This window comes from Fukomys damarensis, unplaced genomic scaffold (genome assembly GCF_012274545.1).
Source record: "Fukomys damarensis isolate Sample0158 unplaced genomic scaffold, DMR_v1.0_HiC HiC_scaffold_35, whole genome shotgun sequence".
Lineage (NCBI taxonomy): Eukaryota > Metazoa > Chordata > Mammalia > Rodentia > Bathyergidae > Fukomys > Fukomys damarensis.
In genome coordinates this window covers 5205464-5218617 of record NW_022900947.1, presented here as the reverse complement: position 1 = coordinate 5218617, position 13154 = coordinate 5205464, and the positions used below count along the sequence as shown (strand labels likewise).

Sequence of the window (13154 nt, the reverse complement as noted above, 5' to 3'; positions counted from 1 at the left end):
AAGGATGTGAGCTGAAAGTCAGGTCAGTGAAGCCACTTGCCTCAGGTTACCCAAGGGCATGAAGAACCATGTTACATAGACAGCAGTTCCTCTTCCTGGACACTGCGTCTTTGCTTGGTGCTCATATTAGGTGAGGCAAGGATCCATGTCTTGGTATTTGATGTAATGAAAGATAGTATCCTACTTAAATGATATTTGGTAGAAAATTCCTTTCTTCTAAGCCTTTTCTGCTAGAAAATGTTCACCTTCTCTTAGCCAACTTTCTAGGCTTGGGACCTCACAGAGGAGACAGTTAGAGTCTGCTGGGGCAGAGTGCTGGGGCAGCTGTGACAAAATTCCAGATGGGGCTTAAACAGCAGAAGCACTGTATTAGCCTCAGGTCTAAAACCCAGGTGTGCTCAGGGCTGTTTCTGTTATTGGCTGGGTCTGAGGGTCCCCAAGGCTGAGATAAGGAACTTAACCCACCCCTTTAAAATAAGCATGCAGGTTAAATGGCTCCCATCACAAAAAAGGAATTTTCAGGAAGCATCAGAAAAAGAGGCAGGAGAAGGATTCATTAAGGAGACATATAGGATGCGCTGAAAAGCAAGTGTGGTGCTCGAAGAAATGAGATGCATTACGAGCCAGGGCAGGGCACATTTAAAGGCTATCTCCATATGGGTGACCTTAGATGTGTAATTCTCACTGACTGCCGGGTTACAGCATACGCCATCTACACGAGTCTGAAGTAGAGATCTGGGTGCTGACATATGTCTCCAATGCAGCTGCTTTCTGGGCTAGAGGAAAAGTCAGTTTTCAGGTGAAAAGGGTCTATTGCCTGAGAATGTTCAGGTTATTGTAAAGGGCCTTTTGGACTGTGACATTATTCTCTGTAAGAATGGAAGAGGGGGTGTGTCTCACACTAGGGTGGCCTTCAGAAGCAGGAAAAGAGCTTGTCTTGAAGCGGCAGTTTTTCTTAAAAGTAGAATTTTAGTTTCTCAATTTCCTGGTCTCCTTTCTACCTAGTTTTATTTTTTCTGTCCTATCAGTTCCCCCAAGCCTCTCTTTGGCTTACAGATGGTATCTTCTCCCTGAATCTGCATGTGGTCATGTTGCAGAATTCAGGAGACGGGAGAGACCACTAGGAGACAGGAGGGTTTTATTAGGTGTGTACCTGACTCAGCCAAATGCATATCCAACGTGCCAGGCCATGAACAAAGGAGAAGATCCATTTTCATACATTTGTCGAGGGGGTTGGCACAAAATGGGACAAAGACAGTTATTCACTTAGTGACAGCTTGACGCATTAACCTTGAAACAATACAGGCATAATTTCAGGAGGTGATGGGCCTTGTTTACAGGAACACAGAGTCAAACTTATCTGTATCTCTTGAGACAAAGCAGTCTCTGAGATGTCCTAAGACTGTTTTCAGGAACATAACTGTCTTTCTTATCAATACCTGAGCAGAAGTCAGCCTTGGAGGGAGGCAGATTCCTAAGAACCTGGGATGTCTCTGGACTGTGATTGGCAGCTGCAGGGGATCTGTGCAAGAAGTAAGGGGAGACTGCTTTCAGCTAGGAAGACTGATTTTTTCCTCTAAGTTCTGTTTCAGTCATCTTGTAAGGATATTTTTCACATTGGACATGGACCCAACTAATGGTATAATCTGGAGGATGCAATTCAGCCCATAAGATGCACATAGCCCCTGCCCTCCAAGGTGTGGAACACAGAAACAGCAGGAAGAGGTCAAGGGCAGTGTCGAGAGGAGGAGGTCAGGGAGCCGAGCCCTGCAAGATCAGTAAATCAAAGGCGGTTAGAGCACAGGGCCAGGTGAACCTGAATGCGCAGGAGCTCAGGACATATTGATAAGTGGATGTGTGAACGGAGGCTGAGCGCTGGAGCAGCTCAGTGTGCCCCAGACAGGAACATCGGTTCCATCACCATGTCTGTGATCAGAGTTAGGTTTCTCCGGGTCCACCTCAGAGCACAGATCCCAGGCCACATTGTCCCTGAGCTTCGGTTCTTCCCTTAACTTAGCCCCTTGGGCCGAAGGGAGCACAGAGGACTTGGGATGGGACACGTGCAGAAAGCAGATGCGAGATGAGAGGGCAGGCAGGCTGCTCTGGTGGTGCGGACCCTGGGTAGCTGTCATGGGGTTCATGCAGGGACCTGCCCTCTTCCCTCTTCCTTTACGCCATTTGTGTTGACCACTCGGGTTCTGGCACCTTTTGAGATTTGTGGAGCCACTTTACTTATTTATTAATTTTTTTTGGTGTTTTTGAGACAGGGTCTCACTATGTAGTTGAGACTGACCTGGAGCTCACTATGTAGCCCAGGCTGGTCTGGAACTCACAGCAATCCTCCTGCCTCGGCCTCCCGAGTGCTGGGGTTACAGGGGTGCGCCACCACGCCCAGCTCAGAGCCACTTTAAATTTGGGGGGTCAGCCGTTCCAGTCTGAGTCTTAGCACGATCAGGGGAACCACTGCTACAGATGAGGAACAGGGTCAAGGGGGAAGCATGGCAGTAGGGTGAGGGGAGGAACCGAGGTGATGACTATCAAGTCCCCATCGGCTGGCATCGGGATGTGGCTGTCCCTGCCCCTCCATGCTCCAGCACGTCACTTCCCACACTGACCAGCCCCGGGTCCCCACAGGTCCTGGCCCCACGCTCTCCGCTCACGCCCTTCCCAGTCACACACCTCTCTGCCTCACTATCCTGCCAGTGCCCTCCGAGCCACCATTTCCAAGCCTTTCCATGACATCCCAGGGAGCCCCCATGGGACACAGCTCGGGAGGGGGTCAGCCAAGTGACTGAAAACTACAAAGAGCCAGCACAAGGTTGCCTGGAGAAAGGAACCCTCCTATACTTTTGGTCAGAATGTAAACCGGTACAACCACTGTGGAAGTCGGGATAGAGATTGCTCAAACAACTAAAACTAGAAATTCCACTTACCCAGCTACACCTCATATGTTCCTGGAAGAGTTAAAGTCATCATGTTAAAACAGGAGATGACACATTAAAATACATCTCCCAACCTGTTAGATGTCTGATACGCCCAGTTCATATTCTCTAAAATCAAAGACTGAATTCTACAACAACAGAGGTTAAGAGTGGGAAAATATTTATTGAGAGGAAAGCTCTTGAGAGGCAGGAGGGGTCCCTATTGGATAGCTGAGGCCCCTGCTTTACAGGGAGAGTCTTATAGAGCACAACCACATGTGTACATCACGGGTTAAAGCTCTGATCAACCAGTGAGGTTACAAATACAGTCACTTAGGCAGTAGTGATGCAGTGGGGGAACAAGTCACATAACAAGCGTGCATGGAAAGAACAGAGGCTTTTTCTAGGAAGTAATGGGTCCAGGGGTCTTGGTCACCCACCAGGGTGATGTCTAGTGAGACTCATCGGGCCTGGTGTTACCACTTATCTTGTCCTTTGGGAAAATGTGCAGGCCTGGTCATCTCATCTTTATCTCGAAGCCTGGTCTCCAACCAATGAATGTGACTATGCACTGCAAAAAAATACTAATGCAGTTTAAAGAAACAGCCAGGGCTCCCAGAGCTGCCGCTCACTGACGCGCTGGGAGACACGCTGCTCTGTCCACACCTGGTCTGACCTTTGAAGCTGGCTTTCTTGTGGGAAGTGTGGTCCCCATCTGCTCCCAGGAGCCTGTGTCCCACTGCTATCTCTGCATACTTCACCTGCACCACATCCCAAACTGCAGCACCCTCGCAGCTGTTTCAATGTGTGCTTTCCATTACACCCAGTTTTCAGGCTTCTCTGTCTCCTGGTATGAACTTGGACCCTGCCCTTCCCTCTGAAGCCTTCTGCATGGACCGAGCATGCCTGTGTCCCTATCCAGCCTCTGGGAGTGGACAGCAGAAGTAGCCTGTCCTAGCTGTGACCAAAGCTGCTTCTCCAACATTTGAGGCCAATCAACCATGCAGTGAATTAATTCTGCTGTGTCAGGGTGCACATGAGGTCCTGGGCTAGCCTGGGCCAGCACAGAGTTCTTCCCCTTGGCTGAGGTTGAGCGAGCATGACACAGTTGTGATTAAGAGGTGTCTCCTTTTCTTCCAAACCCACAGCCTCTGAATCTGCACTGGGGCTGCAGACACTTTCCTGTGTACTGCCAGGGGCTGCCTGTTTTCTACTGGGTCTCACAACCCTGCCAGATGAGTAGGATGAAATCGATACCCTATTTGGCACTGGTCAGACAAAAGTTCAAGGAAGTCACATGACTTGCCTGAGGACACAAAGATAAAACGTGGAGACGCCACCCCACCACAGGCTAGGAGGCAAAGCCGGCAACCTCTCCCTTCTGCTGGGTTGTAGAAGGCCTCCTTGGGTTATTCCTCCAGAAAGAACACTGGCAAGGAAACAGTGAAAGAAAAAGTCCCTACTCTGTGTACAGCTCACAGGAGGAGAAGTTTTCCTTTAAGACTTTTCAGTTACTGTACTGACCTAGGGGCAGGGACGAAAACGCTGTGTTTCCTGTTCAGGCAAGAACAAATTGCCACATTTCCTGTGTGAGCACCCGCCCCCCGACCTGTGGAGTGTGCCTCTCTTCCACGGAGATGTCCCGGTAGAGTCCAGGGTCCCTGCCTGCCCATCCAGGCATCAGGGAAACTGGAGCATGGAGTTCAAGGACCTGAGCCCTGCTCTCCTGACATCTGACACCAGCTGCCCTGGGCCTTCCGGATCAGGAAGGGAGCAGCCTGACTGCCACCGCCCCAGGGGGAGCCAAGGCCTGCCGGGTGGGAGGAAAAGGAAGGTAATCACTCTGTGGTCTCTCGCCATCCTAGCGGGTGGGCTGTGGGAGGCCCGCTTAGGTGGCTGATGAGGGACAGGCCTCAGTTTGCAGCCGCTAGGTTGCAGGGCCTCTGGCTTTGAGTCAGAGGGGCCTGCGTTTAAGTCATATACTGTCACCCACGTGACACTGGCCCAGAGCCCCAGATCCTGTGTCTTCTGTTACTGGGCCAACAGCGTCCTGGCAGCAGGCCGTGGACAGGGCATGAAGACTTCTGGAGAACAGACACATTCGTGCCCCGGAGTGACCCCTGCTTCCCTTCCCAGGGCATGGCATGGGCAGCAACAGTCACCTTTTCCCCAGCCGGAGGTAGAGAGACAGTGGGCACACAGAGGAGAGCGGCTGAGGCAGAGGAGATGGTGCCCACCTGCTCTTTTCCACCCTTGGCAGGCTGCTGGCACAGCCGCTGGCAAGACCTAGCACAGTGTACAGAGCTCCAGTCCTGTGGCCTGCTCTGTGGTGATCAGGGCAGGGAGCCAGGGTGGTGTGGAGCCGAGAGCTCAGCTGCTGCCAGTGGCTTGTAGGAGGTGCCCTGTGGGCTGGGGCCAGAGGGTGACCTTAAAGGGTGACAGCACAGAGACACAGTGTGCCTTACTTGGTTCAATTAATGAACCCTGGTCAGAGCAAGTCCCTCCCCCTGCAGGAGGCCATCTGGGCCCATTTCACTGGGTAGTGCCATCCCCTGGCTGTAAACCATCCCCGGGCCCTCTGTCCCACTGACAGGTGCACAGCCCAGAAAGGGTGAGAAAGAAGCACGCCCCACCCCCAGACAGTGAGCCCAGCGGCTTTGCTGGCACTCAGCGTGTGTGTGTGTGTGTGTGTGTGTGTGTGTCCATCCCCTAGCCAGGCTGTCTCCCAACACCCAGTGGCCTTTAATTCCCTTCTGAGGCATAGCCTTCTGTAAGGTGGACAAGGAAAAGTCACAGAGCAGCCACCTAACTAGCCAGAGGTGCCACGGTCCTAAGTAGTGGAGCCGGGGCTCAGACGAGATGAAGTTGAGCTGAAGAAAGAAATGTAAAAACATCTCTCAAGGTGGAGACCTTGGCCTTGGATCTCAGATGTGAGAAAGCCTGTCAGAGGAGACTTCAGGGAATAAGGTGGAGACCTTGGCACATCCACCTGGGCACAGCTGGACCATGGGAGAGGAGAGAAAGAAGAGGGAACTGTTCTGAGTGCCAGTGACATCTGGGGCCCTTACAAAGAGCCCTGTGGCTTGGAAAGGTCAGGTGCTTTGCTCAGATCACACAGCCAGGGGCGAAGCCCTCAGACACCGGGCCCAGCTAAGAGGGTGCGTGGGCAAAGAAATTTCTATGGGAGACCAGTGTTACCTTCCAAGGCGCCTTCCAAGCAGTGGGTGTCTGACTCAGGCTCCCAGGGCACCTGGTCCTCCGCCTGGCCCATGTGCCCAGCCTAGGCTACTGGGCCTTTCTGCAGCCTTCTTGTGCCAGCTGGTCAGCAGGGACTACGGGGCCCAGGAGTTTCCACCCCGTGCTGGCTAAGGCACCCTAGGCTGGGGCCAGAGCTGTGTGACCCTCCGCATAAGGCCGTGTGGATCTTCAGGTTCTGGTTCAGGGGAGCTCAGACCAGCCTATAGGCTATGCCTCAGCCAGGAAGAAAGCGTGCAGCCATGCCTGAGTGCGCGTGCTCATGCAGATGTGTGCGTGGCGGGCGGGCGTGCGCATGCGCGCCGTGCGTGCATGGCAGGCGTGTGTCCGTGTGGCCCCGGGGAGTCTCAGGCTCTCCCTACAGGCAGGCAGCTGAAGAGTCAGAGGTGGGAAAGGTCAGTGACCGGCAGCTGTGACAACGCGGGCCCCAGGCCCCATCCCAGGTAGCCCCACGGACAGCTCCGTGCCCCACCACCACCACCAAGGAGGGACAGAGGAGATAGGACAGGAGAGAGGATGACAGAAAGCTAGGCGGGAGCGCCCTGTGGGTGTCGGTGCAGCCGGGCGGCTCCCTCCGGCTTAGCTGGATGCTGTTGTCTAAAGTCAGGGCATGCGGCTTCTCACAGCGCTTCACCGAGTACAGGTGTGTGCGGGGACGCTGCTGCAGCCCGGTGGGTTGCTGGGGACCTAGACGGAAATCCTGCCTGCAGGCCCCAGGCGCAGCCTCTCCGATTCCCCCTCTAGCATCCTCTCCCCAGCTAGGGGACAGTGCAGGCTCTGCCAGGCTCACTGTGACGTGCTCTCCTCTCTCTGCCCAGGACTGGTCCTGCTCCCTCCTGGCAGCCTCGCTCGTGGGCGCCTTTGGCTCCTCCTTCCTGTACGGGTACAACTTGTCTGTGGTGAACGCCCCCACCCGGGTGAGTGCTCGCGCGCTGGGCCCACAGGGGCGCTGTGCCGTGCGAATCCTTTGGTTATGCGTGGTCAGGGTGCCCGGGTTTATGCGGCCTGAAGCCCACCGGATCCCGCCTTGGACTCCACGGGGGAGGGAAGCCAGTCTCTTTGCTGGAGCGTAGGTATCCGGGGCAAGTGTGGGAGGTCCCACGGGTTTCCAAGGTCCTAGGAGGGATCCTGGGGGCTCACTGCCTGAGGGATGGACCCTCAAAGCACTCACAGTTTTGTGGCTGTTCTTCTTGACCTGTAACCACGACTAAAGGCCACTTCTGTGCCTGCGCGCTGAGACTCAGCCCTGGCTCCTGTTTCAGATTGAGATCAGTTCTGGGTGCAATTCTGACCCCTTGCAACCCAGGTGAAGTGTGCTCCCCCGGGATACAATGGAGGTGTGAAGGATGCCGCACAGGAAGGGGTGCTTGCTAGGCCCTGTCTTGGGGCCTAGGGAGGGCAGGGAGGTGGGAGGGACAGGGAAGACTGGGGAAAGCAGGGCAGCTCTGGGAGCTTCTCCAGCTTTTCCCGTCCTGGGGCCCATCATCCTTGGTGCCAAGCTTGCAGGTGCTGGCGAGTTCTGGGGAGCCCTGGGATTTTGGAGAGGTGCTTTGCAAATCTGGACTCTCCTTGTGTCAGGACAGATGTGGGTTTTTACAAATTTTGCTAACTCTGACATTTGTGTAGGTTCATTTGTGAAATTGGTTCTGATGCTAAAAAGCTGAAAGCCAGGAGGAGGCCAAGGTGGCTTCTCCAGGCACTTGCAGCCATCAGTGTGCTTGATCTTGTCACTGTGATGTCACCCCAAGATGGGGTCTGACTTGTCCCAACTTCTCTCTGAAGGAGAACTGGAAATCTGGGCTCTTGCTCCATCTCGGAAGCTCTGTGGGCTATTAAGCTGGAATAGCAGTGGGCTTCATGTCCATGGCATGTAGGGTGGACCTGTGAAACGTCTGCCTGGAATAGCACGGTGTGGTTTTACCCTGAGGCCTTGGGAGCGGGAGGAAGGAGTGGCTCCTTTCTTCCCTATGTATTCATTCAGCACATATTCGCCAAATGCTGGTCTCACGTCCATGCTGGGATTCAGGGAATGCAACCTGGAGGAGGTGGTGGCCTGCTAGGAATAGTAGAGGTGCTGCATGCCAGTGTCCAAGGAGAAAGGGGAGGTGGAGTGGCAGGAGAGGTGGGAAGGAGGGTGGAGAGGATGAGAACCTCAGATCTGAGCAGTGTTAGTCTATAGGCACTGGGGAGCCACAGCAAGGTCATGCACTGCAGTGAGGCATAGCTAGTGCGTAGGGCTTAAGGCACACATTTGTGGATGGAAGGGCATCATTTAGCCCATTGATGCTTAGAGGATGGCTGCCCTGCCAGAATGACCGCTGGAGAGACATCAAGAAAAGCCACTGATGTGGGACTGGGTGGAGATGCATGGGGTGCTGACCAGGAGACCTGAGTGGCAGGAGATATCAGAAAGCAAAGTGGGAAGGCTGGAGTGAGGAGGGCAGAGGGGGCCGGGCCAGGAGGCTGAGCTAGGGCTGCTCACAGGAGGGAGTGCAGGGTCCCAGAGCCCAGAGTATCCTTGGCTCTCTGGGGTCTTGCAGAGCCTCTGTAGCACAGGAAGTTTGCAAACACAGCCTTCCACCAGACAGCCCTCGCCTCAGACCCTAAACTCAGGGTTCCCGGGCCACCCCTGCCCCTGAGCATCTGGCTACAAGTGTGGGAGTTGCCACCACCACTCAGGTTGTGCTCGAAGAACTCACAGAACTCAGGAACGTGCTCTTCTCACAGTTTTATCATAGCTTATTACAGCAAAAAGGATGCAAATCAAAAGAAGTCAAAAGAGATGTGTAGGATGATGCCTGGGAAGGTCCTGGCATTCTCACCGTGGAATCAGGATACATTGCTACCCTCTCCTGCCTGAAGAGTGCATCCCTGTAACCCTTCTCCCAGAGTGCTGCCTCCCAGCGCCCTCCAGTGGCCAGAGTGTTCTTGGAGTTTCGTTACTTAGGTGTGACTCATGGGACCTTCCACCTGGCTAACTCAGTCTCCAGTCCCCTCTCCTCTCTGTGTTCAGGGCCGATGACACTCGACACAACAGTGCCCCAACCTTTACCACGTGGTTGGTCTTTTTGGCAAGGCCACTTCCCATCCTGAGTTATCTCAGTTGCGTATACTCGTCACTCAAGAAATCCCAAGGACTAAAAAGGTGGCAGGAAAGTAGCAGGGAGACTATTAGGGATAAGAGGAAGGGAAAGGAGCATAAGAAAGGACAGTGGAGGAAAGATATGATCAAAATGTGTTACATACATGTTTGATAATATTGCGTTCGAACCCAATATTTTGTAAAATTAATAAGCATTGCTGAAAAAAAATATATATGAAGAAAGAAGCTGGACATGGTGGTGCACACCTGTAATCCCAGCACTCTGGATGCCCGAGGCAGGAGGATCACAAATTTAAACCCAGCCTGGGCACCTTGGTGAGTTAGCAAGGCACTGTCTCAAAATAAAAATAAAAAAGGGCTGAAGATACAGCTCAATGCAAAGGTCCTAGGTTCAATTCCTAATACTGGGAAAAAAAAAAAAAACAAAACAATCCTAAAGAATCAAGTGTAAGACCTAAAGTCTCACTTCCACTCCACGGAGCGTGAACAGCCGAAAGGCCTCCACGATGCTGGGCCCTAACACCCAGCGAGGCTCCGGGAACACGACAGAGAACCGAGAAACCCAGGAAGGAACACACCAGGCTAGATGGTAAATAGACCTTTATTAGTCTGGCCAGACGGCACTCCCGGAGCCAGGTGGCTCAGAGAGGCAACTGCTCAGGGGCTGAGGTACTTTTTATAAGGTTTTACTAAACAAAGAGTCAGGGAATTCACAGAACAAGACTGCAAACACATTGCTTATCTTATGCAGGAAATGTTCTACGGTCACCCTTTGTCAAACCATTTGCCCCTGGGTGGGCTGTTAACCAAGGTAGCAATTAGCATATGAAGAAGCACAGTCTGGCCTATTAGCATGGAGTCACTTTAGCCTATTCAAGTCTTACACAAGGACAAAGCCCAGTCAAGTTCTTAGTACACAGCCATGTCTTGTGTGGTGGGTGAACTAATGGTCAACTTGGAGTGCCCAGCTGAACTGATTCAGTGTGGTCTGGGCAGGAAGACCCACCTGAGGATTGTTGCCAGTGGCATAAAAAGAGAACTTCAGGGGAAGATCATTGGTTGTTGATTTTCTTGGAGGAGCTTGCCACAGTGGCTGGTTTTCCTGATGCAAACTTGTCTGTTCTCTTCAGCGGAGGAGCTGGGGGCTCTCTGTGCTGGGGATGGCTGCTGTTCTCCTCAGGGAAGCTCTGATCTTCACCGTGAGTGTCGCTTCCTGGCTCCAGTGCAGATCCCTCAGCCTGGTGGCACAGATCCTTCATCCAACCCACTGGTACAAGATTTCTAGCTTCCACCACTGGTCCTTGGCCTCTCTCAGGGAAATTCCTTGATATGAACTTGCATGAGACACTGCTGTGGGCTCTTGGCCTTGGGCTGGATTCGTGGAGGACACTGCCTTGGACTTTAGGCCTTCAGCTGGACTTGGGCGGGACATTGCCATGGGTTCCAGGCCCTCTGCTGGGTTCTTCTGATCTCTAGTGTGTGGACAGATCTCTTGCATTCCTCTGCCTTTGACTTTCTGGGTGAATATTATAAAATACTCTTATAAATTATGAGTCCTGTATTAAATCTATTCTCTTGCAAACCCTGACCACAACATGGTGTAACATTACAATGTATATTATAAACAGTAATGTTGGTTAAATGCCTTACTGAATGGGAGAAGTGTCGCGAACCGGCGACGCAGAGCACTGTCCCGCAGTGCCTCAAACCTGAAAGAGCAGCGGGGTGGAGATGGGGCAGAGAGAAAGGAAGGACGCCAAGACAAGAGTCTGATCAAGGCGACGTTTATTGCAGGCAGGCATCAGCCTTTTAAAGGAAAAGACCGAACTATTATGGGCTAGGATTACCATAGTAACCTCAATACCTGCTCCTATAGATAACATCAGATCTTTAACATAACAAAATGGAGTTAACAACACCTGACTCCTACAGATCTTTGGCTGTCTGGGTTTCTCCCGTGCAGGGTAAAACAAGTTTAACATGTGCAGTCCTTAAATAGGAACAAATGTTGTCTTTCAAAAAGCCAGTGGGCTATGGCTGGCTTCCCACAGAGAAGGAAGAAGTGAAAAAAATGAATGAGAATGTAGCTTTAGGGAACTCATTTATTCCCTGTTTCCACCCCATTTAAATTAGAACTTTTTCAAGAGAAAAGAAATCAGCATCCAGAAAAATAACAGTGAATGGTTTGGCTTTTGTAACAAATTCCCCACCTTTCCAGTGTTTTCAGAGTTGGCAGTGTTTTGTCTTCCAGTGGATGGGCCTGAATCTCACACCCCTGCTGTTAGCATTTAAGCCTAGGGTTTCAGTAGAGCGATTCATGATTCATACGACTCCTCATAAATTTCCCTGCCGAAGTTGTCCATTCCTTTATTTTCCTTTCCCTGCTTCTTCCCTAAGGGCAGATAAACAAATGATAAAAAGCAAAATCAACATCTCTCTCTACATGAGTAGAGCTGCCCCACTGACTGCAGATATTTGAAGCTGGTTAAAGATTCAAAGGAACTCACGGATGGGGAGCTCAGGAGTGCATCCAAGGCTTTTGATGAACTATCCCAGTGCTGCTCCCCTGCAGACAGGGTCCTACCAGCCTGGGGTGCTGGTGTCTAGCTGGTCCAGGCAAAGGTGTGTGTAAATCATGCTGCCCGCTCCATGCCCGTGGAGGTCTCAGTTTATCAGAACCGAGCCAACTGCATCTTTGATTCTGAGCTGTAAGGTCAGACTGAGGCACGGTTGAGACCACGGAGGAGGACAAAGTTCAAGCAACTGGCAGAGTTTATTGCATCTAGATGTAGACAGGCCAAGGGCAAAAAGGCCGTCAGCACTGAGAGGAGGGTACTTACGGTTGATATAGGGGAGTTTAGGTAGGAGAGTGGGCACTAGTCAAGAGAGTGGAAAATTTTAGAGTCCCATGGGTGATGGGCCCGGGGATGGCTGATAAACAGAGCAGTGGTAGGAGCAGCAGAGAGGTGGTGGGTACTGCAAGTCTCTTGTGGTTTTTGTATAATCAGCTTTCTTTCAGGTGCAGCTAAGAGGTGGGGGCTGCTGGCTTTCTGTTATCGCTATGCTCCTGAGGATGCTGGTAGCGGGTCTGTTTAAGCAGGGGTTCACCTCAGGGGACCTGTCATGAGCTGTCCCATTTCATTTAGTTCATCCAGCAGAAATGGCCTAATGGGGAGAGATCACAGACCCATCATGGGTTGGGGCAGCTTTGCTCAGTGGGGCGAGGCAGTGATTAGTGCACTTAGAGCAGGGACAGGGAACCCGAAAAGAGAGAGTGAGGAAAACATGGAGGGAACATGCAAATGTGAATAAACCACAGCAAATAAAGCTAGACACATCCTCTTCTGACCCACAGGGAAAGACATTGAGATTTATAGAGCATCTACTATGCACTGACATTGTATTAAGAACTTCAGCACCTCAATTAATCCCCCGAGCAGCCCTATCTGCAAGCAGGAGTTCTTATTCTCATTCTACAAGGGAGATATTTTAGAATCAGAGCCCCAAAACTGTCACATGGAGCTTGTGTTGGATCAGATGCCCTTTGCAAGCCCCTGCAGGCTCAAGGCTGACTTTTAGCAGCCATAAGCAATTTGACTGGTAATGAAAACACTCACCTTTTCATTCTGGCCAAAGGGCAGACAGGCAGAAAGGAGTGGGACATGTTGTCTCCACTCTGCTTGAATGCACAGCCCCCTGGAAAGAGCTCTGTAATCTTTGAAGATTGCTCCTGCAGCACAGAGGCTCAGGGCTCATCTCAGTAGAATGAGAGAGATGCTGGGAACGCCCTGCTTCCTGGTTGGGGCCAAAGAGAAAATGAAACCTTCTTCATGGTTTCAATAATTAAATGCAAGGGTCAGGCTGCGGGGGACAGA

General features: G+C 52.0%; 1 protein-coding gene across 18 annotated transcripts in view; it reads left to right on the top strand.

The window, feature by feature from the left end:
- The window catches only part of Slc2a9 (solute carrier family 2 member 9), a 145717-nt gene that overhangs the window by 6602 nt on the left and 125961 nt on the right, over positions 1-13154 (top strand). For 15 of the 18 annotated variants that reach the window (XR_783811.2, XR_783812.2, XR_783814.1 and 12 more), the window contains exons 4-5: positions 4484-4755; positions 6995-7093. The exons of 1 other annotated variant lie outside the window; for it this stretch is intronic. Coding sequence is in view for 13 of the 17 variants with exons in the window: in XM_010641832.2 (XP_010640134.1) it covers positions 4484-4755; positions 6995-7093 (371 nt within the window). In the remaining 4 variants the exon portion in view is untranslated. The remainder of the gene's footprint in view (positions 1-4483; positions 4756-6994; positions 7094-13154) is intronic. 2 more of the 18 variants (XM_010641841.2, XM_010641837.2) reach the window with 1 other exon arrangement.